This window comes from Abramis brama (genome assembly GCF_963993115.1).
Source record: "Abramis brama genome assembly, chromosome: 22".
Lineage (NCBI taxonomy): Eukaryota > Metazoa > Chordata > Actinopteri > Cypriniformes > Leuciscidae > Abramis > Abramis brama.
This window is the reverse complement of record NC_139984.1, coordinates 21,141,731-21,167,676: the sequence shown is the minus strand read 5'-3', so window position 1 is coordinate 21,167,676 and position 25,946 is coordinate 21,141,731. Positions and strand designations below refer to the sequence as shown.

Here is a 25,946-nt window from a genome sequence, read left to right as displayed (position 1 = left end):
GTATATAAATTTTGTTATAATGGATTTGTGGTACACTGTCCTCTACTGGCCACCAGTTGGAGGACATTATAATATGTATGATGCTTCTATGTATATTGTGTTGTTATGGTACATTATGTGACCTTGTAAATTGCTCCCTGGGGACAAATAAAATGTTTGACATGAAATGAAATTGGTTTAAAATGATGCTGATACAGAAACAAATCCATAAATAAAACAATCATACAACAGAATAAACAACATCTTTATCAGCAAATAAAATGTGTACATCATAAATACTGCACTTTATAAAACTAGCGATTATCGAATCAAAAAGTCCACATTTATCAATCACATTCTCGTAGTGTCCATGAAACAGGAAACGGCCATGTGCGTTGATTGTCCCGCCACACAATTCAACCCAAAATGTATGAACTAACCAAACTGTGACCTTATTGCCCAATTTGGGTGTTCTTAATCAAAGCAAAAATCTTTTGGTCATCTGCACAAGTTTCTGGAAGGCAGTAAAGTCACATTTGCATAATTTTGTGTTAACATTTCAGAATATTATATTGCACATTAAAGTTTCACATATGAAATAACAAAAACAGGAACAAAATCCCTAAACATTCACAGTATTCTTGGCCTAAAGCTTGAAATCAATGGCAGCCATAGTCTAACTTTACAACATACATTTTAAAACCTAAACTCTTCAAAAAGTGTCTTTTTCAAACTAGAATCCCTCCATGTTTTCTCACACCGAACATATGATCTCCAAGATTAGTATCACTTGTTCCACTTTCATCACTTTTCTCAGGTTCTTCACTTTAGCTCGAAGCAGACAATCCCCATCATAATGAACTTCCTCCTATAAGGACCCACAGTACAACAGAGATTGGATTCATTGGATGACACTAAAAATAGTGATATACAAGGGGAAAGTGTGGGGGGCCCACCAGGACAGAACTCAACACTCTCATTCCACCACCAGGAAAAGGAAACGTGGTCATGGCTGTGATGTCATCCTCTGAAATAGCTCTTCTGGATGCATGTCAAAGTCCTCCAAAGCCATTGTTCATTTTTCATAAGGTGTTAGTTCAAGGCGTCCAGTGATTTGACATCCCTTTTAAATGCAGTTATATGTATAAATATTACTGAAGTAAACAACGCATAAAACTGCAGTTGCAGAAACCCACTCTGGAAATTCCATCAGTCGATATATATCGTTCAGGCAACCTTTGTAAACAGGTTTGGTGACCATTGACCTATCATGGACGCAAAATAGCTCTGGTCCAATAGGAGAAAGCCACAGAATGCGATCCAGAACCATCTCTAGAAGGTAATGGGCTTCAATATGAATGAATGAATGAAAAAGCTGATCGCTCTTCAATGAATCTTTGAGAGCCCATTGGCCAGGAGGAGTTTGAGGGGGATGGTTGAACGAGACACAGTCTGAGGCAGTCTGTGGAGACCTGGAGAAAGGAAACAGGAGAGTAAACAACATTAGAGCGCTAAACCTGCTCTAACAACCAGAAAAGGTAACTTTGGCGGGCGATGTTTGGGTTAAAAGCAAATCAATCAAAGAACAAAAGCCAGTAGGGGGAGTAACGAAAAAGAAATGCTATCTGAAGATGGTCTATGAGAGTGTGTGTGTTCACATTCAGCAGTGTTGTTTGTGTTGGGCGGAGGGCGATGGGTGTGTGTCTTTCAGAAGGAGTTTGACGCCCTGAGGTCCCCAAGGAACCCTGCTTCACCCCTTCTGTCCCCTCTCACTTTCCTGAGAGAATTGTGCTTTTTCTATCTGAGGAAAGAGACCTACCCATAGAGAAACATGGCCTGCGTGAGGAACACCTCACCCAAAGACTAACTACAAACACTGGCAAATGGCAGCATAGTGCACACCCCTTGTCCTTTCAAGATACAATGTGTACATGCACAAATCTTTCTCCTTGCACATTTTCCTTGAGATAAATATTAGAATTAACCGTTAAAAAAGGTCAATACAAGTTAAGGTCTATCGACAACATATGTGGTGTGATGTTGGAAATAAAAGGCATTAAAAGTCCAAATCCTAAAGAGTTATATGTATTATAGTGTTGTACAAAAAAGTAGTTTACATACATACATACAGAACCAGTCATGAGTCACTCTTATTCAATGGTTTTTCTTTATTTTTATTGTTTTCAAAATTGTATATTAAACACTGAAGACATTGACATTATGACAGAACAATTATGTAATTATGTAGTCAACAAAAACTTGTTAAATAACCCAGAATATATTTTATATTTTTGATTCTTCAAAGTAGCCACCTTTTGCTTTGATGACAGCTTTGCACACTCTTGGCATTCTCAGCCTCATGAGGTAGTCACCTGGAATGGTTTTCCAACAATCTTGAAGGAGTTCCCAGAGGTGTTGAGTACTTGTTGGCTGCTTTTCCTTCACTCTCTGGTCAAACTCATTCCAAACCATCTCAATTGGATTTAGATCAGGTAATTATGGATGCCAGGTCATCTGATGCAGCACTCCATCACACACCTTCTTGGACAAATAGCTCTTACATAACCTAGAGGTGTGTTTGGGGTCATTGTCCTGTTGGAAAACAAATTATGGCCCACTAAGTGCAAACCAGATGGGATGGCATGCCGCGGCAAAATGCTGTGGTAGCCATGCTGGTTAAGTCACCAAAGCCCCTTTCACACAGCGCTTTGAACCCAGGAAATTGCCGGCAAATTGCCAGAGTGCCTTCTGTGTGAACGCAAACACGACCCGGGATTGATGCCGGGATCGATGCCGGGTTGGGGACCTAGTAACATTGCCGTGTTCAGTCCCGGAATGCGCGCTGTGTGAACAAAAGCCGTAATAATGCCATGTCGTAGTGATGCCACTGAAGCCGGGATCGTTCGCCAGCTGTGAAACGGTACGTAATGCGCAAGTTTATGATCGAATCAGAGAAAAAAAAATGCACAAGCGTGGTTTCTTGAGAGAGAAATCACAGCTCATAAGCAAACTTAAGACGCTGCTGAGACATTACAAGTCACATCGATGTCACATGTCTTTACGGGATTTTTACGGGTTGTGTGTGAACGCACTCTCTGATTCCGGAAAATCACTGGCAGTGTGAATGAACCAAAATCAAACGAACCCGAGTCAAATCCCGGGTCACTTTATCCGTGTATTTTCCGGAATCTCTGTGTGAAAGGGGCTCAACAGTGTCACCAGCAAAGCATCCCCATACAATCACACCCCCTCCTCCATGCTTCACAGTGGGCATCACATTCTGGAACCATCCGTTTACCCTCTCTACTTCTAACATAAATCTCATTTACACTAATCTAATGTCCATTCTTTGTGTTTCTTGGCCACTGATCTATATTGAGAACTGGATTGCTCATGACGTTAAAAGTGAAGCCACCACGCCGCCATATTGGTATTCCCTAGTATTCACTTACATTCTATTAAATTAACAGGAAATCATCTAATCCCAGATAGAGATATATATATATATATATATATATATATATATATATATATATATATATATATATATATATTAGGGGTGTGCAAAGCAGCCGGTATTTGTATCTGTATTTGTATTTGTTGAGGGGTGAAAAGTATTTGTATTTGTATTTGTATTCGAGTAAAATTCAAAATAGGTGTAAAAATCCAGTTTTTTTGCGTTACACTTCTAATTTACGTTATAGTGTAAGTATTCTTTAATTATATCCATTATAATAATTATGGATATCCAATATTGGTTGATGTTTTTCCACAAATCCAGCAATGAACATGTAACAAGGAACTCATTGAAAAGAAAATAACATAACAGCCATTACCTACATTAACGTTACTTTGTCAACAGCCTATTGTCTAAATTACCGAGCTAACAGAGCTACTAGTGTTGTCACGGTACCAAAATTTCAGTATTCGGTACCAATACCAGAGAAAATCCACGGTTCTCGGTACCAATTTCGGTACCAAAGCTTAATTTAGATTAAATTTACATATATTAAAGTGTATATCACGGTTACAAAGATGGAAACTGTAGTATTAAAAACACTTTACAATAAGATTCCATTTGTTAGATAACATTAGATAAAATGACCTAACAATAAACAATAGTTATTTCTCCTTGGGGTTAATTTAAAAATACATTTTAAAAATCAAAAGTTAACATTATTTATGTTAACATTATTTAATGCACAATGAATGAAATGAACAAACATGACCAATCAAGTGTTTGTATTAAATAACATTCACAAACATTAATTAATGTTGTAAAAATATATTGTTCACTCAATGTGTTGATGTTAGATAAAGCATTAAGTAATGTTAATGAATGGTATCTTATTGTAGTGTTACCAAACTATACAGGAGATAAAACATGTTTTATTTGACTTGACTGTCCTTTTATTTAATCCAAAACTGCATTCATATTTAATTTTAAAAGGGCTTTTTAAACCTGCTAAGAGTTATCCAGCCAAGAATAAGCCTAGCCCTAGAACTGCTTTTCTGACGGACTGATATTAATGACATAATAACGGCTTTTTATTTCATTTCTCATCTCCATAAATATATCTAAAGCTAATGCAAGGGCTAGAAATCAATTAATTCTTTGCTGATACTTCCTCGTCATCATGAAGAGCGCAGTTCGCACCGCTTTCTCCTTTCAACAAGCGCTTGTTCTCTCGTGGCGTCTGTCGTTGCTATGCAACATGGACATAGGCGCGCCTGGAAAAACGAGCGCGCTTACCGCGCGCCTACATTTGAAATCTGCACGCGCAAAAAACGCGCTATGTGAACGACCCCTATGGCAACGTGACATTAGCCTAATCCAAAATATTTCCATATGTGGCTCTTTCCTCCTTTCTTATCAACAAGTGGATTAACAGCCACCACATCAGCAGCGCCGCCGGTCGCCATGTCTCATGAGGAAACGCAGATTTTTGATATAAAGTTTTGTTCGAAATAAGTATTCGTAAAAAACACATTATTTGTGCCTTTCCGAATACCGTATTCGGGTTCGGCTCCACCCCTAATATATATATATATATATATATATATATATATATATATATATATATATATATATATATATATATATATATATATATAAATAAATATATATATATATATATATATGTTCATGGTTAATATTCCCTGCATAATTATGTACATAGACTATTTTGATAAATGTACATTTAGATCTATTTTGAGTTACTTCAGTTATACGTGTCGGCAGTGTTCCGTAGACACACCCATCTTAATGATTACTATATATCGCTTATCCTGCAAAGTATCAGTCATATACAGTCAAAGTATCCATTAATGTACATACATACATCTTAAAAACTATTCATGTGCGATTGATACGCTGCAAATCAGGTGATTTTTGGTCGATGTTTTGGCTGCAAGTTAATGATGCACTCTGTCGGTAGGGAATAGCAAGATGGCCGCTCGAACACTTCTGGTGGCTTCACCGCCTGCTGGCAGTTTAGAATTGCAATGAGCAATCCAGTCATTATACAAATCAGTGTTTCTTTGCCCAAGCAAGTCACTTCTGCTTGTTGTTCTTCCAAAGTAATGGTTTCTTTGCCGTAATTCGAGCATGAAGGCCTGACTCACACAGTCTCCTCTGAACAGTGGATGTTGAAATATGTCTGCATTCAACTTCAACTCTGAGAAGCATTTATGTGGGCTGTAATCTGAGGTGCTGTAAATTGGCAGTTTCTGAGGCTGGTAATTCTAATAAACTTATTCTCTGCAGTAGAGGTAGATCTTGGGTCCTTTCCTGGGATGTTCCTCATGAGAGCCAGTTTCATCATAGCGTTATATATGATGTACATACTGTATATTATACATATACTGATACTGATGATTTTCTGACTGACTGACCTTAATTTCTTAAAATAATGATGGACTGTCTTTTTTTTTTACTTAACTGAGTGTTTCTTGCCATAATATAGATTTGTACAGTAGTTGTAGTAACACTAATAGGGCTATTGACTCTGTACCCACTTTTCCTCTGCACAAGACAACTGATGGTCTAAATCACATTAAGAAGGAATGTCACAAAATAACTCTAGACAAGACAATTAAAAACCATTCCAGGTGACTACCTCGTGAATTTGATGAGAGAATGCTAAGAGTGTGCCAAGTTGTCATCAAAGCTAAATGTAGCTACTTTGGCCAATCTAAAATATAAAACATATTCTGGGTTGTTTAACACTTTTTTGTTAACTACATAATTCCATACGTGTTCATTCATAGTTTGGATGTCTTCAGTATTAATGTACATGTTCAAAATAATAAAAATAAAGAACCACCACTGGAGAATGTGTGTCCAAACATTTGACTGGTACTGTATTTTCCACAGAATATTTTAAAAGAATAAAAGCATCATCAAAATAAGTGGTAAATAAATAATTAATAAATAATTAGCATATGGATCTTCCCCCAAAACTTAAACTAAATACACAAGTAAAAATATAAAAGACTAACCAAAGGCACGGATGAGTTCTCGTTGCAAGGCCCATGTGACGGTGTTGATGAGGCAGGCGGATGTGAGTCCAGCAAAAAGCATGTTGTACAGGAAAACAATGTGAAAACTGCCGAGCCAGTTAAACCGTCCAAAGTCTCCAAGCAGATCAAACCTTGTAATTCCTACATGTAGTTACATGAAAGAGGAAAATTATTAGTATTATAGTAAGTATTAGTTCAAATTGTAATACACAATGGACACATCTTGCTGAATTATTGCTAACTACTGCCGTCTTGTGGACAGACAAAAGATTACAAATTAGACTCTTGTTATTCATGAAGATTGACACATGGCCTTAAGAGTTCTTTTATTAAACATTTTCACTAAATTGAATATGCTTTGAACCACCAATACATGTGTAGTACACTCAGCTACATTTAACAGTTTAAAGCAACACCAAAGCACTTTTCCTCTTCAGTCCCCTACAGGTTGGAAGCGGAATTGTCCATTACCGCTGTCGTAAATAATTTAGCCTACCGCAGCCTACTGTCGCACACACGCTATTTGTCTATCCAGCTTTGGAAATAACGATGTCTACAGACAAGGTAGAGTATGTTGCATGATTTTATGAAAGTATGACGTATTGCGACATCAGAAACGGCTATTTTTTATATAGGCTCCACCTATCGGCTATTGTAACGCTTGCCGTAAAGCAAGTCAAATTTGTAGATTCTTATGTCTCATTCGAACTACAGATCCGCTACCCGATCTGGCAAACTTGCATTTGTGGTTATAGCCGATAGAGGGTCGCAAAGTGAGCGCAGAAGTGCCGTTCACCCTGTTACGAGTTGATGAACCACTGAAACGATTTTGGAAACATTATTTTAAGGTACAAAATAATCTTTGGTGTTGCTTTAAATTCATTCATAATAATTTAGCAGATTTTTCTCTAAAATCAGCACTGAAATTTTTTTGCAAATTGTGTCTTGGCCTACAACAGACCTCAAAATCATGCTGCTATTAAATAACATTTTACATATAAAAACATTAAATAGTGACTAATCATTTTAAAATACATACCCAATGTGCGGGAGAAAACAGGCAGGGCTGAACTGAGTATTAAAAGAGAAACACAGTTCCCAATAATCTGTGGAGAGATGTAAACAATTCAATTGAACTATAAAGAGCCACAGCATCTGAATGCGAGATATCCAGCACTATTTCTACTGTTGTTTCATGACGAGTATAGGAGATCTCTGTGTTCCTGTGTACCTGTGTGAGGGTAGTGTCCTGTGCATGTGGCAGCAAACTGGTGAAGAGTGGAGAGCTGTAGAAGCCGACGACAGAGGAGACCATGAGATACAGGATGATGACCACCTGCACTACAGCTCCCAGAGAACCGAACATTGAGAACGAGGCAAGCCCCAAGTGAGGGTCCTGCAATAGAGAAAACCAACCATTGTGAGATTATGATCATTAATGATTGCTGCACTTCTTTTATGATGTTTTGGGATGTTTTTAGTACTTCTTTTGTGTTTGCTCGATGGTGTTTTAAGCCCCCAATGGCTCCTTAGAGGCAGCTAACCCTACCCTCAACCTTAAACCTACCCATCCCCTCGCTGCCTGGAAGGCGCCATTGGGGGCTTAAAACACCAAACACCTATCTCACCTCCATCCCTCTAGGCATAGCAGATTCATCAAAGAGCAGTTCCAGCACATGGAAACAGACCATCAGCACACACACCGCCTGAGAAACACCATACATTTTGTTTTAGCACAATGGTTTAATCGTAGCCAGTATAAGTATTCTGAATTCCATAAGGTTTACTCTTACAGTCAAAGCTAAAAGTAGCAGCATGGCCACTGGGTATCCCAGGTTGCGTTGCCATGGAGATACTCTCTTCCTCATCTCTAAATTAAAGAAATAAGGATGAAAAGCAATTCATGATAGTTCAATTATCAATGTATTTAACAGTTTGACAAGTGTGTTCGTACCTAGAGCAATACGTTTGGACTTCACACTCAAAAATTCCTTGTTGATGGCCTCTATGTTTGCACTGATCCAACAGGAGGCGTTACCTAAAACATCAGATAGAGAGAGAGAGAGAGAGAGAGAGAGAGAGAGTGTGAGTATTTATAAGTTTAGGAAACCATGTTTTGGCAATGTAAATCCTAGTTCATAATGCCAGAAAAAACTGCTTTGGCAATAAAAAGAAAGTGAGAGAAAGAAAGGGAAATCTTTATAAGGTGGGCCCACTTCCTTAACAGCAGCCAGTTTTTCTCTCACATCCTGACACTCACTTTTCAACTTCCTGGACAGAGAGGCCTCTTCAAAAACTGTGCAGTTCATTGTTTCTTCCAAGTTCTCCAACAACTAAAAAAAAAGGCGAGAACACTCTTAACTTCACACTTCTAATTTCTCTTTAAATATATGCACTATAATTTAAAAGTGAGATTTTTTTTTTGAAAGATTCATCTTTTTATATAGCAAGGATGCATTAAATTAGTTTACAGTGACAGTAAAGACATTTAATGTTACAAAATATTACAGTATCAAATAAATGCTATTCTTTTAAAATTTCTAGTCAAAGAATCACAGTAGTTTACACAAAAATATAAAGCAGCACAACTGTTTTTAACATTGATAATAAGGAATGTTCATTTAGCACCAAACCAGCATATTATGATTTCTGAAGGATCATGTGACACTGAAGAATTACAGTTATATATACAAAATATATTAAAATAGAAAACTAACTAACATATATATCCATATACATACATACATACATATATACACATATACATATATATATATATATATATATATATATATATATATATATATATATATATATATATACATACATATATACACACACACATATATCTTGTCCACCTACCCGAGGTTTGACCAATAAGCTCCCAGTGACACTAAACATACGTGAAAGCCCCAAGGGTGTGCACACTGTTACAAGACAAAAAAGGCAACAAATCTATATATGAGAAGACAAAAGCAATGAAATACCAAACTACATGTTAATCATCAAATGATTAAAAAAAATATATATAAAAATGCATATACACTTACACAAAAGCAGCAGAACTCCAAAAAGTGAGATTCCAGAATAGAGATAGGGCAGGTAATATTCCCACAGGTCTGAAAAGCACAAGAAAAAGAGCAGAATATTACAAAACCTTTATCTTGCTCTTATACAATTAAGAGGACATTTGGGAGTCTAGCTGGCATTAAAAACTGTGATGTGATCCATTCAATCTAAGATACTGAACAAGTGCAGCACATAGTCTCTAATGTTGCATTGCTGCCCTTACCGTAAAGACTCTCACGGGCGGTGTTGTGATGGAGAAGAGCTGATGCCACCCACACAATGCCCAGCACCAACAGACTGAGGAGAAGCAGCATCACTGCAGTCTCATACACCCGTGCCATAACGCCCTTTAAGAGGAAAACACACAACAACTGAACAAATACAGATCTGAATTCAGATGCAATAGAGATGTGTTTACTGTTAAACTAATTACATCATTTTACCTTTTTGGACCCAGCAAATCCTTCTGATTCAGTAAAGAAGTAGGCGAATGGCATTAGGAAGACCAGAGAGAGGTTTGAAAATAAGAAGACTAGGTTCCACAAGCCTGAAACAGAGACAGAAGGAGAATGAGTGATTAAATGAAAGATGATTTTGTACTCTTCCCACATTAAAAAGCAAAAACCCCAAACTGGCATGATAAAATTTGTCTTAACACACAAAAATATTAAGCAGGACAAATGTTTTCACCAGTGCTAATAATAAAAATGTTTCTTGAGCACCAAATCAGCATATTAGACTGATATCTGAAGGATCACGTGACACTGAAGACTGCAATAATAATGCTGAAAATTCAGCTTTGCCATCACAGGAATAAATTACATTCTAAACAGTAGTACACATCAACAATATTTAACCATGTATATATAATATTTTGTGCTTCAAAAGAACTACCAGGTTAATAGGAGGAATACAAAGAATACAGTACACTTACAAACCACTAGGGGGCAACCATGTGCAGCGTATGAGATCTGGTGTTACACGTGCACTATAGAACAGCATTTCACCAAATGCCAGCAAATTGAATAAATCTGGACTTTCAACTAAAATGTGGCCTTGGATTTACAGCCAGAACATCTCATACTCTTGGCAGACTCGCTACCATGCCCATCACGTGCTAACACAGACCTGTAAGACTTATTAGTTTGTGTTTCCAGACTAAGTCCTTGTGGGAATAAAAACATTACCATTTCAGTTCAGATTGGGTGACAAAATACTGCTTGAGAACCTAATGAAGTTGTAATTTATTATATTGATAACTCTATTGACTCTTTGTAAACCGATATGGTAGACACAGAATCCAAATGTACAAAGCAAACTTAGTTTTTCATTAGTGTGTGTGTTTGTACCGTGGATGAGCGAGCCATTGAGCCACTGCATGTAGTAGCTGTGTGGGAATGTGAGCAGAACTTCATTGGACAGGATAGAGATGGGCAGAAGCAACACTGCACACGCGGCCACCGAGAGTGTGAATGTACACAGCCACAGCCTGAGGAGTGAGAAAAACAATCAAAGAAAGGCGAGGAAATGTTTTTGCAGCCATTTACTTTGACATAGTGCCAGCTGTGAAGGGAGGTGGATGTTAAACGCCACTCTGGAGACCAAAGGGCAATTTGTTCATTTACAATCATTCAGGGCAAACTAATAAAAAAAAACAAAATACTAACCAGCAGCGTGTCCTTTACTTAAACTCAGAGTGAATTACTGTGCAATGCACCATTTTACTGCCATAATGTGACATTCTGAGTGAAATGAGATATATAATTACTGAAGTAAGGTGAGAGCTGATTTTATGCATTTGGAATTTATTGGATGTTAAAAATGGGAGCCAGACTGAATTCGAGCTTGCTGAAATAATGGCTAAATAAATTTCTGGCTATTATTGTGCATTATCCAACAGTAGTGCGGCCCACAATAAGAAATTAAATTTCCATGTAATGTTGATACTTTACTTAAAGGAATAGTTCACCCAAAAATGATTTTACTCACCCTCAAGTTGTTCCAAATCCGTATGAATTTCTTTCTTCGGCTGAACACAAAAGAAGATATTTTGACGGAAATAAAAAATACTATGGAAGTCAATGGGGTCCATTAACTGTTTGGTTTCTAACATTCTTCAAAATAACTTCTTTGTGTTCAGCTGAAGAAAGAAATTCATACAGGTTTGAAACAACTTGAGGCTAAGTAAATGATGACAGAATTTTCATTTTTGGGTGAACTATCCCCTTTATTCCCCCCTTTTTTGTGCTTCTTTAAATACTGATTACTTACGCAATTTTGTTGACAGTGGCATCCTCAATGTCATCTGTGGGCAAAAAAAAAAGGAAAAGGAAATAAGTTTCTGTCCACAACACTATCCCACTGCAGACATACTGATGACTCACAGTTCAACCTTGAAACTAAATTGAACAAAATAAGATCCCAGAAGGACCCAGATTTATTATGAAGCTATTCCATGAAGGAAACAACTCAAAAATGTATTTGAAACATTTTGGGAAGCCTTCTTTGTTTGATCATTCATTATTGCACGTGCAGGAAAACAATATACATTTAAAGAGGAATGTGTCACAATAACAGGGACTGATTGAGAACATGAGGCAGAGAGAATGAAAAATAAACCTAAAACATTCTCCTGCGACAAGAGCAAAACATGCCCAGTGTGACAGAGCTCCAGGGTAGATATGAGTGACATTTCCTGGGAGAGCCCCAAACCTAATGCAGAACAGGTTTTCTGCACATATCCTTCAAAACAACCAATATGCAACTGAAGAAACAGCTTTAGCCCTCCACGACTGGTACACGTTTAGTCTATCAAATGGACTGAGTTATAGAGGTGTTAAAAATACACAAAAATTGAGCAACAAATCTTGTGCAGTGATTCTGTTTGTGTTCCTAAATTAGAATATGTATCATACCGATAATGGTTTGGCTGGAAGTACACAATGTTCCCCTTGTCTAACACAAGACATGTTCGTATGTTCCTCTGCACTATTGATCATGTAAACGTGCTAGCCGAACGCTTTTACAGGCTGCCATGACACAGGAGCTGCTGTGCTCACGGGGACCCAGATTCAAGACAGAACCAATTTCTCCTATCTCTCCTTACACTTTCCATTCCAGAGTCTGTCTCTGACCTATATAATTATTAACTTGTATAATTTAACAAATTGTAAAACAATTCTTCAACCATCTAGCAGTCTGGCTAGAAGTTATGTACAAAATGTTCCCCAAGAGTGTCTAACACGGGACATGTTCTTACTTTCCTCTGCACTATTTTTACATTTTTGATCATGTAAACATGTGGTAGAATGGACATTTCTAAAGGTTGCACTGACACAGGAGCAGCTGTGCTCACAGGAACCCAGGTTCAAATTCGAAATGATTTTCCTAATCTCTCCTTACACTTTCCTCTCCACTGATAGGAGTACCACTGTACCTAGCTGTCATAGATCAATAAATAGAACAATGTAAAAAGCCAATACATTTCTAAATATTATAAAATGTATTTCATTAAAAATATTTCAAGACCCCTGCATTCTGTTCTGCTGTACCTGTTTTTGAACAACAAGAATGCATCCTGTGTGCGCGGCTCCTAACAATTCTTCAACAGTCTAAAAAAGGCATGAGAAAACAATCCCTCAGATTTTCCACTGAGAGCAGGTTTAGCCGAACCAGGAGAGAACAGAGAGTTCAATTAAAGGGGAGTACACCAAAACATGAGGTAGAGTTCTCCTATGAAGCCTCAAGCAGTGCTCGGGCAGGGGGCCTATGTTTATCTCACGGGAACATTCCTCACCCACACTGCTGCCCTCCCTCAACGTTACATTACTGCTGTCAACAGCAATCAGAAACTTCGACTCTTCTTTTCTGAAGAAGACTTCATTTTCACAGCTAAAGAACACCAAAACTATTAATCAAATAACAGAGGAAATACAGTAATAGTGAACTATGTGAAAATAATTAGGTAAGCATTTTTGTAAAATGCAGGAGAATGATCATGTCAGGTCGTGCTGACCAACTAATAGTCAGTGTGTGTAGAAATGTTGTTCAGCTCACAGAGCAGCTGCAGTAAATCACAGGTGTGCTTTAAAGGACTGTAATACATTAAACCAAACAAGTGCTGAGGGTCCTGGGTGTCAAATTTAACTTACCGGCGACAAACTCAGCATTCTTCTTGAAGTGAGTGAGAATGAAGTGTGACAAGATGTACAGGCAAATGAAAAGCAGCACGCAAATCTAAAGCAGAAAAAAAGAAGAAAATCAGTGCAATTCGAAAACATGAAATTTGAAACATTTACAAATACACTGAAGCTTGTCTTTCATGAAGCTTTCAGATCAACCCCTTCATGGCAAGCATCTTTAGTATTTAGTAGAACACCCTTTGCTATTATGACCTGCTGCAAATGAGATGTATAACCAGACACCAGCTTCTGGCAGCGTTTCTGAGGAATCTTCGCCCATTCCTTATGAGCAATGGCCTCCAGTTCAATAATATTCTTGGGTTTGCGTGCTGCAACCGCTTTCTTCAAATCCCACCAGAGATTTTCTATGGGGTTCAAGTCAGGTGACTGATGGCCACTGTAGAATCTTCCAGGACTTCTTCTGCAACCAAGCCTTGGTGGAATTATTCTTGGGATTACCTGATACTTCTGTATACTTTTTGTATACGGTTCCTTGTTTGTGAAGGGCGATGATATCTTCTCTTAACTTTTTGGACCATTCTTTTGACTTTGCCATATTTCTAACATGCAGTCAAACGTGACACTCAACAAACCTAGCTAGTTCAGATATTTCATGTGTTCTAGTTTAAGCACACCTGGTGCAACTAATGAAGCCCTTGATTAGTTGCATCAGGTGTGCTTGAGACTACACCTGTTTTGCAGATTTGTGCTGTTGTGAGGGATTCTATTCAGGGGCTTGAATAATTTTGAGACTGCAGAAGTCATTAAAAGTTGAATTTTTAGTTGAATTTGGGGAAACCACTTGAAACATTTGTTGTGTTGAGCTCTTTCAATTACTTTTGTTTGATTTGTTCATTGCAAACAGCTGAAAGTCTGCACATTTTGCAAATAAACCTGATTTGCAATGGGGTTGAATAATTTTGATTACAACTGTAACTGAAGTGCTAGTTTTCAAGCACATTTTATTCTGAATGAAAATATTTTCTTCTTGTAAGCTCACATAAAGCTAGCTTTTCAAGTCTTTTTTTTGTTTTTTGTTTTTTTTTAGGAACTAAGATCCCCACCCTTGGCCTGCACCCAATGTCATTACACACTCTCAGGAAAAAAGGTACAAAAGCTGTCACTGGGGCAATACCTAAAGAGTGCAAATTAGTAGCTCAAAGTAACATTTGTATCAAAAGTGTACATATTAGTGCTTAAATTGTATGTCAGAACCTTTTTTTAAAAGTACACGCGTCCCAGTGACAGCTTTTGTAAAAAAAAAAATCTGAGAGTTTATGGAAGAGAGCAGTGTGAACATTCTTCAATTGAACGTTTCCTTTTATGTTCCATGATGGAATAATAACAATCTTTCTAAGAATATTGGGTGTAAATGCCACTTTGCAGAGTATCAGAAATTACATACATTCTCACAGGCATCTGCAGTATGAGTCATGCAGTTAATATGAGCAATATAGTCGTGAACAGGCAGCTACAAGACGTACTATGCAAACGCGCTGCTTAGATGTGTTGCCTGCCAATTTACGTTATCAAGAACACGTTAGACCGAGAGCATGTAATGGAGCAGAGGTCATGAGACACACTCCAACATAGACCCATTATCACTGATACACGCTGCTGTGCACAGTCCAGAAATGCCTTTATAGCTCTGTGACATAAGAACTCCTAATCAAGGACATTTGGTTCTTAACGATAACACACAGTCCCGGTGATGGGACTAGACCAGTCAAAGATGTTATAGGTGTAGATTTCGTAATATTGATAAAGATAATGGGAAGAAAGGGGTATAGCTGTGTCCTAGAATGTCCTAGCTTTTGTGTCCTAGAATGTAAAAGCAATAGAAAGTGAATCAATAGGTAGAGTGTCCCTTTTATTTTATTTTTTTTAAGCCAGCTGTCCCCTTTCTGAGGAATCTGAATTCTTAATTAATGAACACCCACAATACAGATTTAAAAATAAGGGTAACAGCACCAGATGGAGGATGAAGATTACAGCTCAAATGCAAATGAAGATTTAAACCATGCAGTTACGACTGGGATTAGATGAGTGATTACAGTAAAGATTTGGTAAAATGTAGAGATTTATCACAAGAACTTAATAATTTGTCATATTTCTATTGTATATTACTGTCTTACATCATTATCTATATAGCTATTTATATATACATAAACATTTTATATATAAATTGTCAATTGTCATAGGTGCATGTCCACTGTGAGAGACATAATCTAAAAAAAAAAAATCCAGAAATCACAATGTATGATTTTTTAACTATTTATTTGTATGATACAGCTGCAAATAAGTATTTGAACACCTGAGAAAATCAATGTTAATATTTGGTACAGTAGCCTTTGTTTGCAATTACAGAGGTCAAACGTTTCCTGTAGTTTTTCACCAGGTTTGCACACACTGCAGGAGGGATTTTGGCCCACTCCTCCACACAGATCTTCTCTAGATCAGTCAGGTTTCTGGGCTGTCGCTGAGAAACACGGAGTTTGAGCTCCCTCCAAAGATTCTCTATTGGGTTTAGGTCTGGAGACTGGCTAGGCCACGCCAGAACCTTGATATGCTTCTTACAGAGCCACTCCTTGGTTATCCTGGCTGTGTGCTTCGGGTCATTGTCATGTTGGAAGACCCAGCCTCGACCCATCTTCAATGCTCTAACTGAGGGAAGGAGGTTGTTCCCCAAAATCTCGCAATACATGGCCCCGGTGATCCTCTCCTTAATACAGTGCAGTCGCCCTGTCCCATGTGCAGAAAAACACCCCCAAAGCATGATGCTACCACCCCCATGCTTCACAGTAGGGATGGTGTTCTTGGGATGGTACTCATCATTCTTCTTCCTCCAAACACGTTTAGTGGAATTATGACCAAAAAGTTCTATTTTGGTCTCATCTGACCACATGACTTTCTCCCATGACTCCTCTGGATCATCCAAATGGTCATTGGCAAACTTAAGACGGGCCTTGACATGTGCTGGTTTAAGCAGGGGAACCTTCCGTGCCATGCATGATTTCAAACCATGACGTCTTAGTGTATTACCAACAGTAACCTTGGAAACGGTGGTCCCAGCTCTTTTCAGGTCATTGACCAGCTCCTCCCGTGTAGTTCTGGGCTGATTTCTCACCTTTCTTAGGATCATTGAGACCCCACGAGGTGAGATCTTGCATGGAGCCCCAGTCCGAGGGAGATTGACAGTCATGTTTAGCTTCTTCCATTTTCTAATGATTGCTCCAAAAGTGGACCTTTTTTCACCAAGCTGCTTGGCAATTTCCCCGTAGCCCTTTCCAGCCTTGTGGAGGTGTACAATTTTGTCTCTAGTGTCTTTGGACAGCTCTTTGGTCTTGGCCATGTTAGTAGTTGGATTCTTACTGATTGTATGGGGTGGACAGGTGTCTTTATGGAGCTAACGACCTCAAACAGGTGCATCTAATTTAGGATAATAAATGGAGTGGAGGTGGACATTTTAAAGGCAGACTAACAGGTCTTTGAGGGTCAGAATTCTAGCTGATAGACAGGTGTTTAAGTACTTATTTGCAGCTGTATCATACAAATAAATAGTTAAAAAAATCATATATTGTGATTTCTGGATTTTTTTTTTTAGATTATGTCTCTCACAGTGGACATGCACCTATGATGACAATTTCAGACCTCTCCATGATTTCCAAGTGGGAGAACTTGCAAAATAGCAGGGTGTTCAAATACTTATTTTCCTCACTGTATAAATAGTTGGTCATTTATATTGTATATTACTTGTCATACAAATATAGCCATAGAGTTTCATGACAGAACTTAAAATAGGACTATAATAATAATAATAATAATAATAATAATAATAAATAAAATTGCAGTGCTGCAATATAACAACTCTCAACATTTGAACAGAAGAGACATATGCAAGAGAAAAACAGTAAAAATAAAATAAAATCTCATTCTCATTCCCATTCTCATCCTGCCGGAGAGCTGCAGTGGGATCTGTCCACATGACAATAACCTTCTAATACCATGATTAACCTCTAACCTAATTTCAGATATAAGAAGTGAGAAGTGAAACATAAGACATGATGATTATAACTACACTTATAAGTGAACTAAAAAAAAAACATTCTGAAGCACTGTATGTCCCATAAAAGAGAAGAAGAATCTCTCTTTTCAGGAAGGGAAAGAGGGACAGGAAGCTGGGATTTTGTCTTCAAAGTGCCAACAGCAGGGAAAACAATGGATCTGTGGAATATATATCTCTGGAGCTTTGAAAGGTGTTCTCACTCATCTGTGTGAGTTGAAACAGCCAAGCTAAACTACAGAATATGTTAAAACTGAAACAAAAGATTGCTTAACAGTTGAATATAACATGAGAATACATGTCTGGTCTCAATGTATTACCAGTCAAAAGAAATTTTGAAAAATACAATTTTTTTTGTCTACACAATATAAGCCAATGGGGCCCAAAACAACACTGACCTCAACTGAAAAAACAGTTCTTGAAAATATCTTTTGTGTTCCACAGAAGAAGAAAAAATTCACACAGGTGTGGAACGTCATCAGGGCGGGTAAATGACGACAGAAATGTCATTGTTTGGTGCACTATCCCCTTTAAATCCTTTCAAACTACCACAAGGGTGGACAATGACAACATTTGACAATAAGTCCCTGTAATACCCTGTCTGTCATAGGTCATTAAACAAAGAAACTTTGCCTTAACTAATATGCAGGCAATGGTGGGCATGTTTTCAAAGCTCATCATCATCAATGGTACTGAGACTGGCCGTAAAATGTGAGTGTAATCGTAGTATTAACCAGCAACCAGTGTATTTGCTGACCGATTTGGCAGGGCTGGTTAAACAGCCAAGCTCAAACATTTTGAATCTTAGGGCTGATTCAGCTGCTCTGGGTAATCCTCGGCCCACAATACAAGACCTGGAACGAAGCCCAAGTTATTCCTTGAAGTGAAAGCCTATTTAACAAAACAGTCAGCTATAGAGCGACCACGAACTGACACAATGAGAAAACAACACTCATGGTGTGCTGGGATAGGTTGGCAAAAGACATATAGGACAAAAACACTAATAACTTGATTTTAACCGGGCCATTAAGGAGGCGAATATTTGGACTAGTGTCAGAAACTTTATGCTTTTTAAAAATGTTAGTTGGCCCCTAAAATTTATTTTCACAGTGCTTTTATTACATTTATGATATACAAGCAACACAGTGTGTTATTAACTTATGACAAGCGCATCAAATAAATCAAGTGATTTATGCCAAATTACTCAATCTGAACAATTGTAACTTCAAATTAAAATCAAACACAAAATCAGTTGTATATAAATGCACAATATATCATAATATAATACTACAGTGTATTCAGAGATACTAAACTCATTACTAGATATAATTATAGTAGAACATTTAGTAATTTCAAGACTCAAGTTTCTTTTCATGAGGAATAAATAATACAAGTCCAATCATAAAGAAGATACCTTCTTAATATTAACCTCTGCAGACGTAAATACAAAGCCCTCTATTGTTGAAGGCCAAGCGGCATGTTCAGATACGCACCTTAATAAAGTCTATTACACACACACTGCATTCCTTGCACATCTACATAGTTGGAACCGTTCCAAATCAGCTACTCCCTCTAACACGTTGGCTCTCTTGAAGATCAACCAAGTACAAAACTGTGACATAGTCATAAATTTTGTGTTGCTTTACAAGTGGGAATTCAATACTTCTGACTTCCACCCAAGAATCCACCTTCAAAAAAGTTTTTATCTGACATATTAAATCATCCAAGTGCATTCTTAGTTTAATTTAGCTTCTAATTTAAATTAAATTAATTTTATTTAGGTGGTAACAATTTGTGGTAACAATCGTTTGATATTAGTGTAAATAAATATCCGGAAATATCGAAAGAATCCGTTAAAAAGTATCACAGTTTCCACAAAAATATAAAGCAGTTGAAAACTGTTTTCAACAATGATGATAATAATAAGAAATGTTTCTTGAGCATCAAATCAGCATATTATAATGATTTCTGAAGGATCATGTGAAACTAAAGATAGTAATGATGCTGGAAATTCAGCTTTGCCATGCCATCAGGGGAATACATAATGTCTTTTTTAATGCATTTTAAAATAGTAAACTTTCATTTTAAATTCTAATGATACTTCATAATATTTTGGTTTAATTTTGCTCTATTTTTGATCAAATAAATGGAAGTCTTCAAAATACACACATATTATTTAAATCATAAATCAGTTGTTGTCATAAATCCAGTCCTGACTGGACTGGTCAGTTGCAACACAGGACATAAACTGATTTTCACACAAAAGCAAGAAAAAGAACTTGAACAATGAACTATATAGCATGGAAAAGTAATGAGGAAGAAAAAAAAAATGCAGAAGTGATTTATCAGCATAAAGTCAGGCAACACAGAGTCAAATATTCTATAGGTATTAGTCATATTACTGAGTGACAGCCTGACTTTACGCACAATCTTTGACGTCAACAAAAGATATGTGAAGCATTTTCTCCACCTATTTCTAAAGTTAAATTGATATGTTGCTACCCTAACACCAAACAACTGAGATTAGTTGCATTTTAGTATTTGCAATTTTACATTTAACGCTGATTTTCCCTGTAATCCGTGATCCTATCAGAACAGATCAAAGATGCATTTTTGGGTCAAAACCCACAAGTTAAATCACTGATTTAAATTATAAATCCCAGATAAGCATCAGTGACCAAGGGATCAATAACCATGACAGCATGAACTCGGTGGTGCCCAAGGCCTGGGGCAGGACAATAGTAAAAAGAATTTACATGATCTAGTGTGATGATCCATCTGTGCATTTCACTAAGAGAGCCATTTCACATTTTTTAGGAGGATTACAGAAGCTTTGCATCACAAAGCAGAACAGAAGCGTGTATGAATAAAAGTGAATGCCCTTAAAATGTCTGAAAACAGACTTTAAAGAACAGCTTGTTTTGACACATTATGACACATTAATATTATACACCAAACTGTTTGTTTAAAATGCTGAGTAAGATACATCATTGTGAAGGAGTAAAGGTTATCCCCCAGTGTCTTGCTGTAAGGTCCTTGAGGTCTGAAGTTCAGTTATAGTTGTACAGTTGGTGTTGACAAAGACATTTTCATACACGAGAGTGCCAAAAACTCAGCTGTTGTTCTCCAAAATGAGCTCCGGATCTCACAAAGCGGAGAAGGCTCATCTTGTGCCATTTAAAGAGTGTTCAATTTCACAACGAGCAGCTGCACCATGTCATTGTTCGCACTTAAGTAAGAAAAATACTGCCTCAGAGTCTGATTGTGTACACGTTACTCTACTTAATAATTAAATGTCTTATAAATAATAAGCAAAGATAACACTTGCACACTCCAAACTGTCTAATCACAGTGAAATCAATCAATATTTTATGAAAGAACATAAAGTAGGCTACTCGTGCACAGTTCACGGTATAACGTCACACAATCATCTAATCAATTAATTATTATTGAATACCATTAGGACAAACACAAGGGCACATTCAGATTGTAACACTGCAAACGGTACTATGTAAACAAAAGCAGCAAAGAGAGGGAAACTCACAATGGTTTCTCGGACTCGGTCGTGGAATAGTTGCTCTCTAACCGTCACGTCTTCTGTTTCCATGCTTTGAAACCATGTCTTGGCGCGTGCTGGGTTATAATTTGGAAAGCATTTGAGTCTCCGAGAAGATAATAGCTTACGTGGAAACTTGTCTCAAGTTTCGAACGAACGCTTTCCACCTCTAAACGTATTGCAGTTACTCCTTCTGAAGTCACTAAGTCAGCGAACTACTCCTGTTTTACTTCATTTAGGTGGATAGAAACTTCTTAAATGATTATTCACCAGCGAACAAGCAGCTGAACTCATCGAGTCAGCGTGTTCACAGATGCTCCTCAAAATGAATCTTCCAGTCTCTCCTCAAACTCCATCTACTGGAGAGGCTGGGCTGTGGTGGGAGGAGGAAGAGGCGGATTTAACACTAATGAAACTTGATCAATGGTGAACATTTGCAGACCATTATATTATATAAAATAATACAACGTTATAAACATGTAATAGTTTCGTTTGAGGATGATGTAGGCCTAATAGAACATATGAAATTGTAAAAATATATGTATTAAAAATATGAGCGCACATGATGTTTCTAATAATAATAATAAAAAAAAGTTATGAGGGTGATGCGATATGAGCTATGAGCGCAAATGATTAATATATCAATAGCATATTTAAAAGTTTGAGCTGTTTTAACTGAAAGGAACTTGCACTGAATATATAGCCTATATTAAAATATATCAGTGCTTTTGTTTTGTCTCGATATGCACACCAGTAATGTAATGTTTTAAGGCACATTTTGAAAATCTTAAATGTCCTAAATTAACTAAGGCCTAATCCTAGCTTAATCTAAACCCTGTCTGTGAAACCAGGCCTTTATGTCCTAATGATGGAATATTTCACATAAAAAAAAAAACATTTATATTTTAACATTTATAGCAACATGGCTGTTCCTCTATTGTTCTCTATTTAAACCAACAAAGATGGAAACAACAATAATCCAAATGTACCAATGTATACTGTTTAATGTTTAACAGCATTTATTTACAATGATTCGTACTGGCCCTTTTGCATATAGTGTATATTAACAGAAATGTGTTTAAGGTTACAGTATGAGCAGCACATGTAAGGGTTACTCTTGCAAAAACAGTTTAGTCCAATGCATTTTAGCAAATGTCTAATGTTCTGTGTCTTATTTTGTGTCCACAGATATGGTAAATCAAAGTTTACTCTTTATGACCCGTGTCATCATCAAACCAAAGTCCATACAAGCGCAAACACGGAAGTCCATAGGTTACATTATTTTCAGAAAGTGAATGATTAAAATTTTAAGTTAACTTCAAAGTTGTGATGCATTCTTACATTTTTAATGCTGACCTTGTTGTAGGAGTCGTCTAAAACTATTTGATGTATGAATGAAGCTTGATCTCTCAGTCCCGCAGGTAAGAGAACAGTGACCTGTTTGATTTTATAACTTGAAAGCCAGTGATATTGGTGATATGAGAGAGAGACAAGAGAGATTATCAAAACCATAATTCACCCCCAAAATAACAATTCTGTCATTATTTACTAACCGTCATGAATTCCAAACCTGTGTGACTTAATTTCTTTTCTGGAATACCAAAGGAGAAGTTATATACCAAAATATGCTCTTCTCATTCAGTGGAAATAAACGCAGACCAAGGATTGTCAAGTTCCAAAAAGAAACAAGCACCAAAAAAGCAATTATAAAATAAGTAATTTACGATTTATATGCTATATTCCAAGTCTTACATAAAAGCTTTGAATGAGGAGCAAACAGAATTTTCATTTTTGGGTGAACTATTCCTTTAAAAACTGTATAAGATCCACATGACATGCTTGCCCCTAATTTATCATAAAGCACTTTTCATTATCATGTTATAATCTGCTTTAATACACTGGAAAAAAAGGCCTTTTGATTTTACTCAGTTTTTTAAGGCAAGTGTTTACAATTTATCCTGATTTTAAACATGCATTTTTAGTTGTACTTAATCAGCTATGTTTTAGCCTAGTTATATCAGCTCAATTATATAGAGTAGATTTGATTTATTCAAGTCTGTCGTTTAAAGTATGGAAATGACATTCATGCTGTACATTTAAAAGTTACTGGCCATAGTCTTTGCCATAGACCTTAGTCATGTTAGACGCCATATTGAATTTAACGCTGATGAAAACGAGGCTGTGAGGGATAGACTTTCCGTCTTTACAATGGCACGCATTGCGTAAAGGTCCTAGATCACATAATTCTCACAACTTCTAAACTTGTTTAATGGAGTTTTTTCAGAAAGGCGTTTCGACAGCTGAACAATCGGATTGTTGTTAAACAACTGTACAATCCATTGAATGCACTGTATTCTATCTCTCACAGCCTCGTTTTCTTGTCAAAAATTAAGTGCTGACTAAGATCTGTTGTACAGTTATTGCTCACTGAGTGAAGCAACACTCATTATATTAATTAATGTAGCCACCTTCAACTAATTCATAAACTAGTCTTGATGATAAAAAACACAAAAACAGAAACTCAAACTGAACATTAAACATTAACAGGTATTTCCCTTTACTCAAAAACACATAAAATAACAACATTTACTCTCCTGATCCAGCCATATACAAAGCATCATGGGAACTAGTTTCAGTAAATTCAGTTCATGTCCCCAACACAAATTGATTAAGTAAACATCAATTTGATATATTTAAGTGGATTGAACAATGAAATTAAGTTGAACAAGCAGCAAAAAAAAATCATATTTTTCAGTGAAACATTTTTTCCTTAACTTCTTTTTCAAGTTCCTGTGCGCAGCTAGAATGACCTCATGGCTAAAAAGCTCCTGATCACATATGCCTTGTGGGCCATGGGTGGCCCACTTGGCCTTCATCACATTTACCTGGGCAGAGACAGCCATGCCCTTCTTTGGATACTGACCTTCGGTGGTTTCGGCATCGGCTGGGCAAGGGAGTTCTTCCGGATCCCATCGTACGTGAGCGAGGCCAACCATGAAGCAGAGAGAGCCCGTATTAGACATCCACGTGCCACTCCGCCACCACCAGTAGGCCTGATTCGATTTGCTGGTCAAATTTGTGTTGGTATTTACTTTGGCTCGGTGGCTTTAATAAGCCTCAGTTCTCTTAGCTTCTTCTACTTCCTAGTGCTGCCATTGAGCATAGGTGCAGGTGTGCATCTGGTGTCCTCTGTGGGCCAGCAGACCTCTGACCTTCAAAAGACCTTTGTTACGTGCATCATCACGTCTTCCATCTTCTACGGCAGCAATCTCTCACCTCTGCCCATCAGCATAGCTGCCAGTGTCACCGCTGCGCAGCACAGCATGTTCAGACCTCTGAGGCCAGAGCCACTGGGTGAGATGCACTATGTACATTTTGGTAACACTTTATTTACAATAAGGTCTCATTTGTTATAGTTAATGCATTAACTAACATTAACATTTGTTAAAGTCACCATGAAATCAAATTTTGCAGATCTTGTTTTAGTATGTATATAAACATATTTTGATGGTTTAACTTGTAGGGTCATTAAAAACAAATATCCCCTCCGGTCATCACTTTTGGGAAATATGTGTCAATCTGGTCTTACATCATGTGCAATAAATGTGTTTAATTAACCCGGTTTGTGTCAATCTTCCCAAGGGCCTCGTCTGTATCGTCTAAGTTTAGGTGTGCTGGCTTTCTCCGCTCCGCTGGGATACTGTGTTTTCCACAACACCACAGCCACATTGTACTACATATCGGACTGTATAGCGGCCCTGCTTGATTTCTTCTGGTTCCTTCCATGGCTCAAAGGACTTCTGGAGTATTTTCTGCTGTTGCCATATCGTCTGTTATGTATCCTGACAGGAGGGGGTTTCTACGAGGAAAGCTGGAGGAAGATGCTGGAAATAATTCTTAATGAGTATAGTAAAAAAGAAAGGGAGGCACTGAAGGTGAGTTCAGTACAGTTTTAAGTGGTCAACAGGGAATCTAACATTTATACTTTTCACTTTGTAGTGTTTTACATATAATCACAAGGTAATTGATGTTTTTGTCATTATAATGTTTTCTTACAATCAGATACTATCATTGCCAGAAGAAGCTTCTCTGGAAGAGGTCACTCGTAGCTACAGAGAACTGGCTAAAGTGTGGCATCCAGATCACAACCCCATGAAGCAAGAAGAGGCACAACAGATGTTTATTCAGATCCAGGAGGCATATGAGATACTTCTCGACAGACACAAGACGAGACAGAAAAAATAATCTTCTGAGGAAGAGGACATATACCCTTTAGAAGGCTCAGATTTAACTTTCACATACCCAAGAAAAACAGGATTTTTTATTTCATAAAGCCGATTTGAAACAAAAGAGTTTTTCATTTTTGTTCAGAGAAATTCTCCTCTTAGGACAATTTAGGATTCTCCGCCATCTTGTGGTAACAGTATGAATAGAGTTGTTTCAAATACAGGGGTCTTCCACAGTGATTCGGCGACCCCTGGAGGGTCTGTAGTGATACTGCAGGGGGTCGGACAATAATTGTTTGTCAAACAATTTTTGAAGAAAAAAATGAAAATATATTAAACAATATACATTA

At 37.3% G+C, this 25,946-nt stretch overlaps 2 protein-coding genes across 3 annotated transcripts; one reads left to right on the top strand and one right to left on the bottom strand.

Moving 5' to 3' along the window:
* Window positions 1–223: 223 nt before the first annotated feature.
* Window positions 224–21,705, bottom strand: lmbr1l (limb development membrane protein 1-like). Its single transcript, XM_084098944.1, has 16 exons — window positions 21,359–21,705; window positions 13,722–13,806; window positions 11,842–11,875; window positions 10,920–11,059; window positions 10,014–10,117; window positions 9,794–9,917; window positions 9,552–9,620; window positions 9,364–9,428; window positions 8,762–8,834; window positions 8,456–8,539; window positions 8,295–8,371; window positions 8,130–8,207; window positions 7,733–7,897; window positions 7,541–7,607; window positions 6,481–6,642; window positions 224–1,451 (listed from the first exon to the last, which is right to left on the bottom strand). The coding sequence occupies exons 1-16, from the start codon at window positions 21,419–21,421 to the stop codon at window positions 1,366–1,368; spliced, it is 1,476 nt and encodes a 491-aa protein (XP_083955070.1). The 5' UTR covers window positions 21,422–21,705; the 3' UTR covers window positions 224–1,365.
* A 935-nt stretch (window positions 21,706–22,640) lies between these two features.
* Window positions 22,641–25,909, top strand: dnajc22 (DnaJ (Hsp40) homolog, subfamily C, member 22). Of its 2 annotated transcripts, none has more exons than XM_084098849.1 (4): window positions 22,641–22,791; window positions 24,158–24,724; window positions 25,013–25,305; window positions 25,433–25,909. In XM_084098849.1, the coding sequence occupies exons 2-4, from the start codon at window positions 24,184–24,186 to the stop codon at window positions 25,613–25,615; spliced, it is 1,017 nt and encodes a 338-aa protein (XP_083954975.1). In that variant the 5' UTR covers window positions 22,641–22,791; window positions 24,158–24,183; the 3' UTR covers window positions 25,616–25,909. The 2 variants fall into 2 exon arrangements, with proteins under 2 accessions (XP_083954975.1, XP_083954976.1); XM_084098850.1 differs by having other exon boundaries at window positions 22,646–22,791; window positions 25,449–25,712.
* The last annotated feature ends 37 nt before the right edge of the window (window positions 25,910–25,946 follow it).

What these genes read in the sequence shown, in the direction of transcription:
- dnajc22 (XM_084098849.1), top strand. Translation starts at nt 24,184, where the DNA reads ATGGCTAAAAAGCTCCTGATCACATATGCCTTGTGGGCCATGGGTGGC. An exon ending in TCTGAGGCCAGAGCCACTGG is followed by an intron (nt 24,725 to 25,012) that starts GTGAGATGCACT and finishes AATCTTCCCAAG; the next exon opens with GGCCTCGTCTGTATCGTCTA. An exon ending in AAGAAAGGGAGGCACTGAAG is followed by an intron (nt 25,306 to 25,432) that starts GTGAGTTCAGTA and finishes TCTTACAATCAG; the next exon opens with ATACTATCATTGCCAGAAGA.
- lmbr1l (XM_084098944.1), bottom strand. Translation starts at nt 21,421, where the DNA reads ATGGAAACAGAAGACGTGACGGTTAGAGAGCAACTATTCCACGACCGA. An exon ending in GCCACTGTCAACAAAATTGC is followed by an intron (nt 11,060 to 11,841) that starts GTAAGTAATCAG and finishes CTCACTCCTCAG; the next exon opens with GCTGTGGCTGTGTACATTCA. An exon ending in CAATGGCTCGCTCATCCACG is followed by an intron (nt 10,118 to 10,919) that starts GTACAAACACAC and finishes TCTCTGTTTCAG; the next exon opens with GCTTGTGGAACCTAGTCTTC.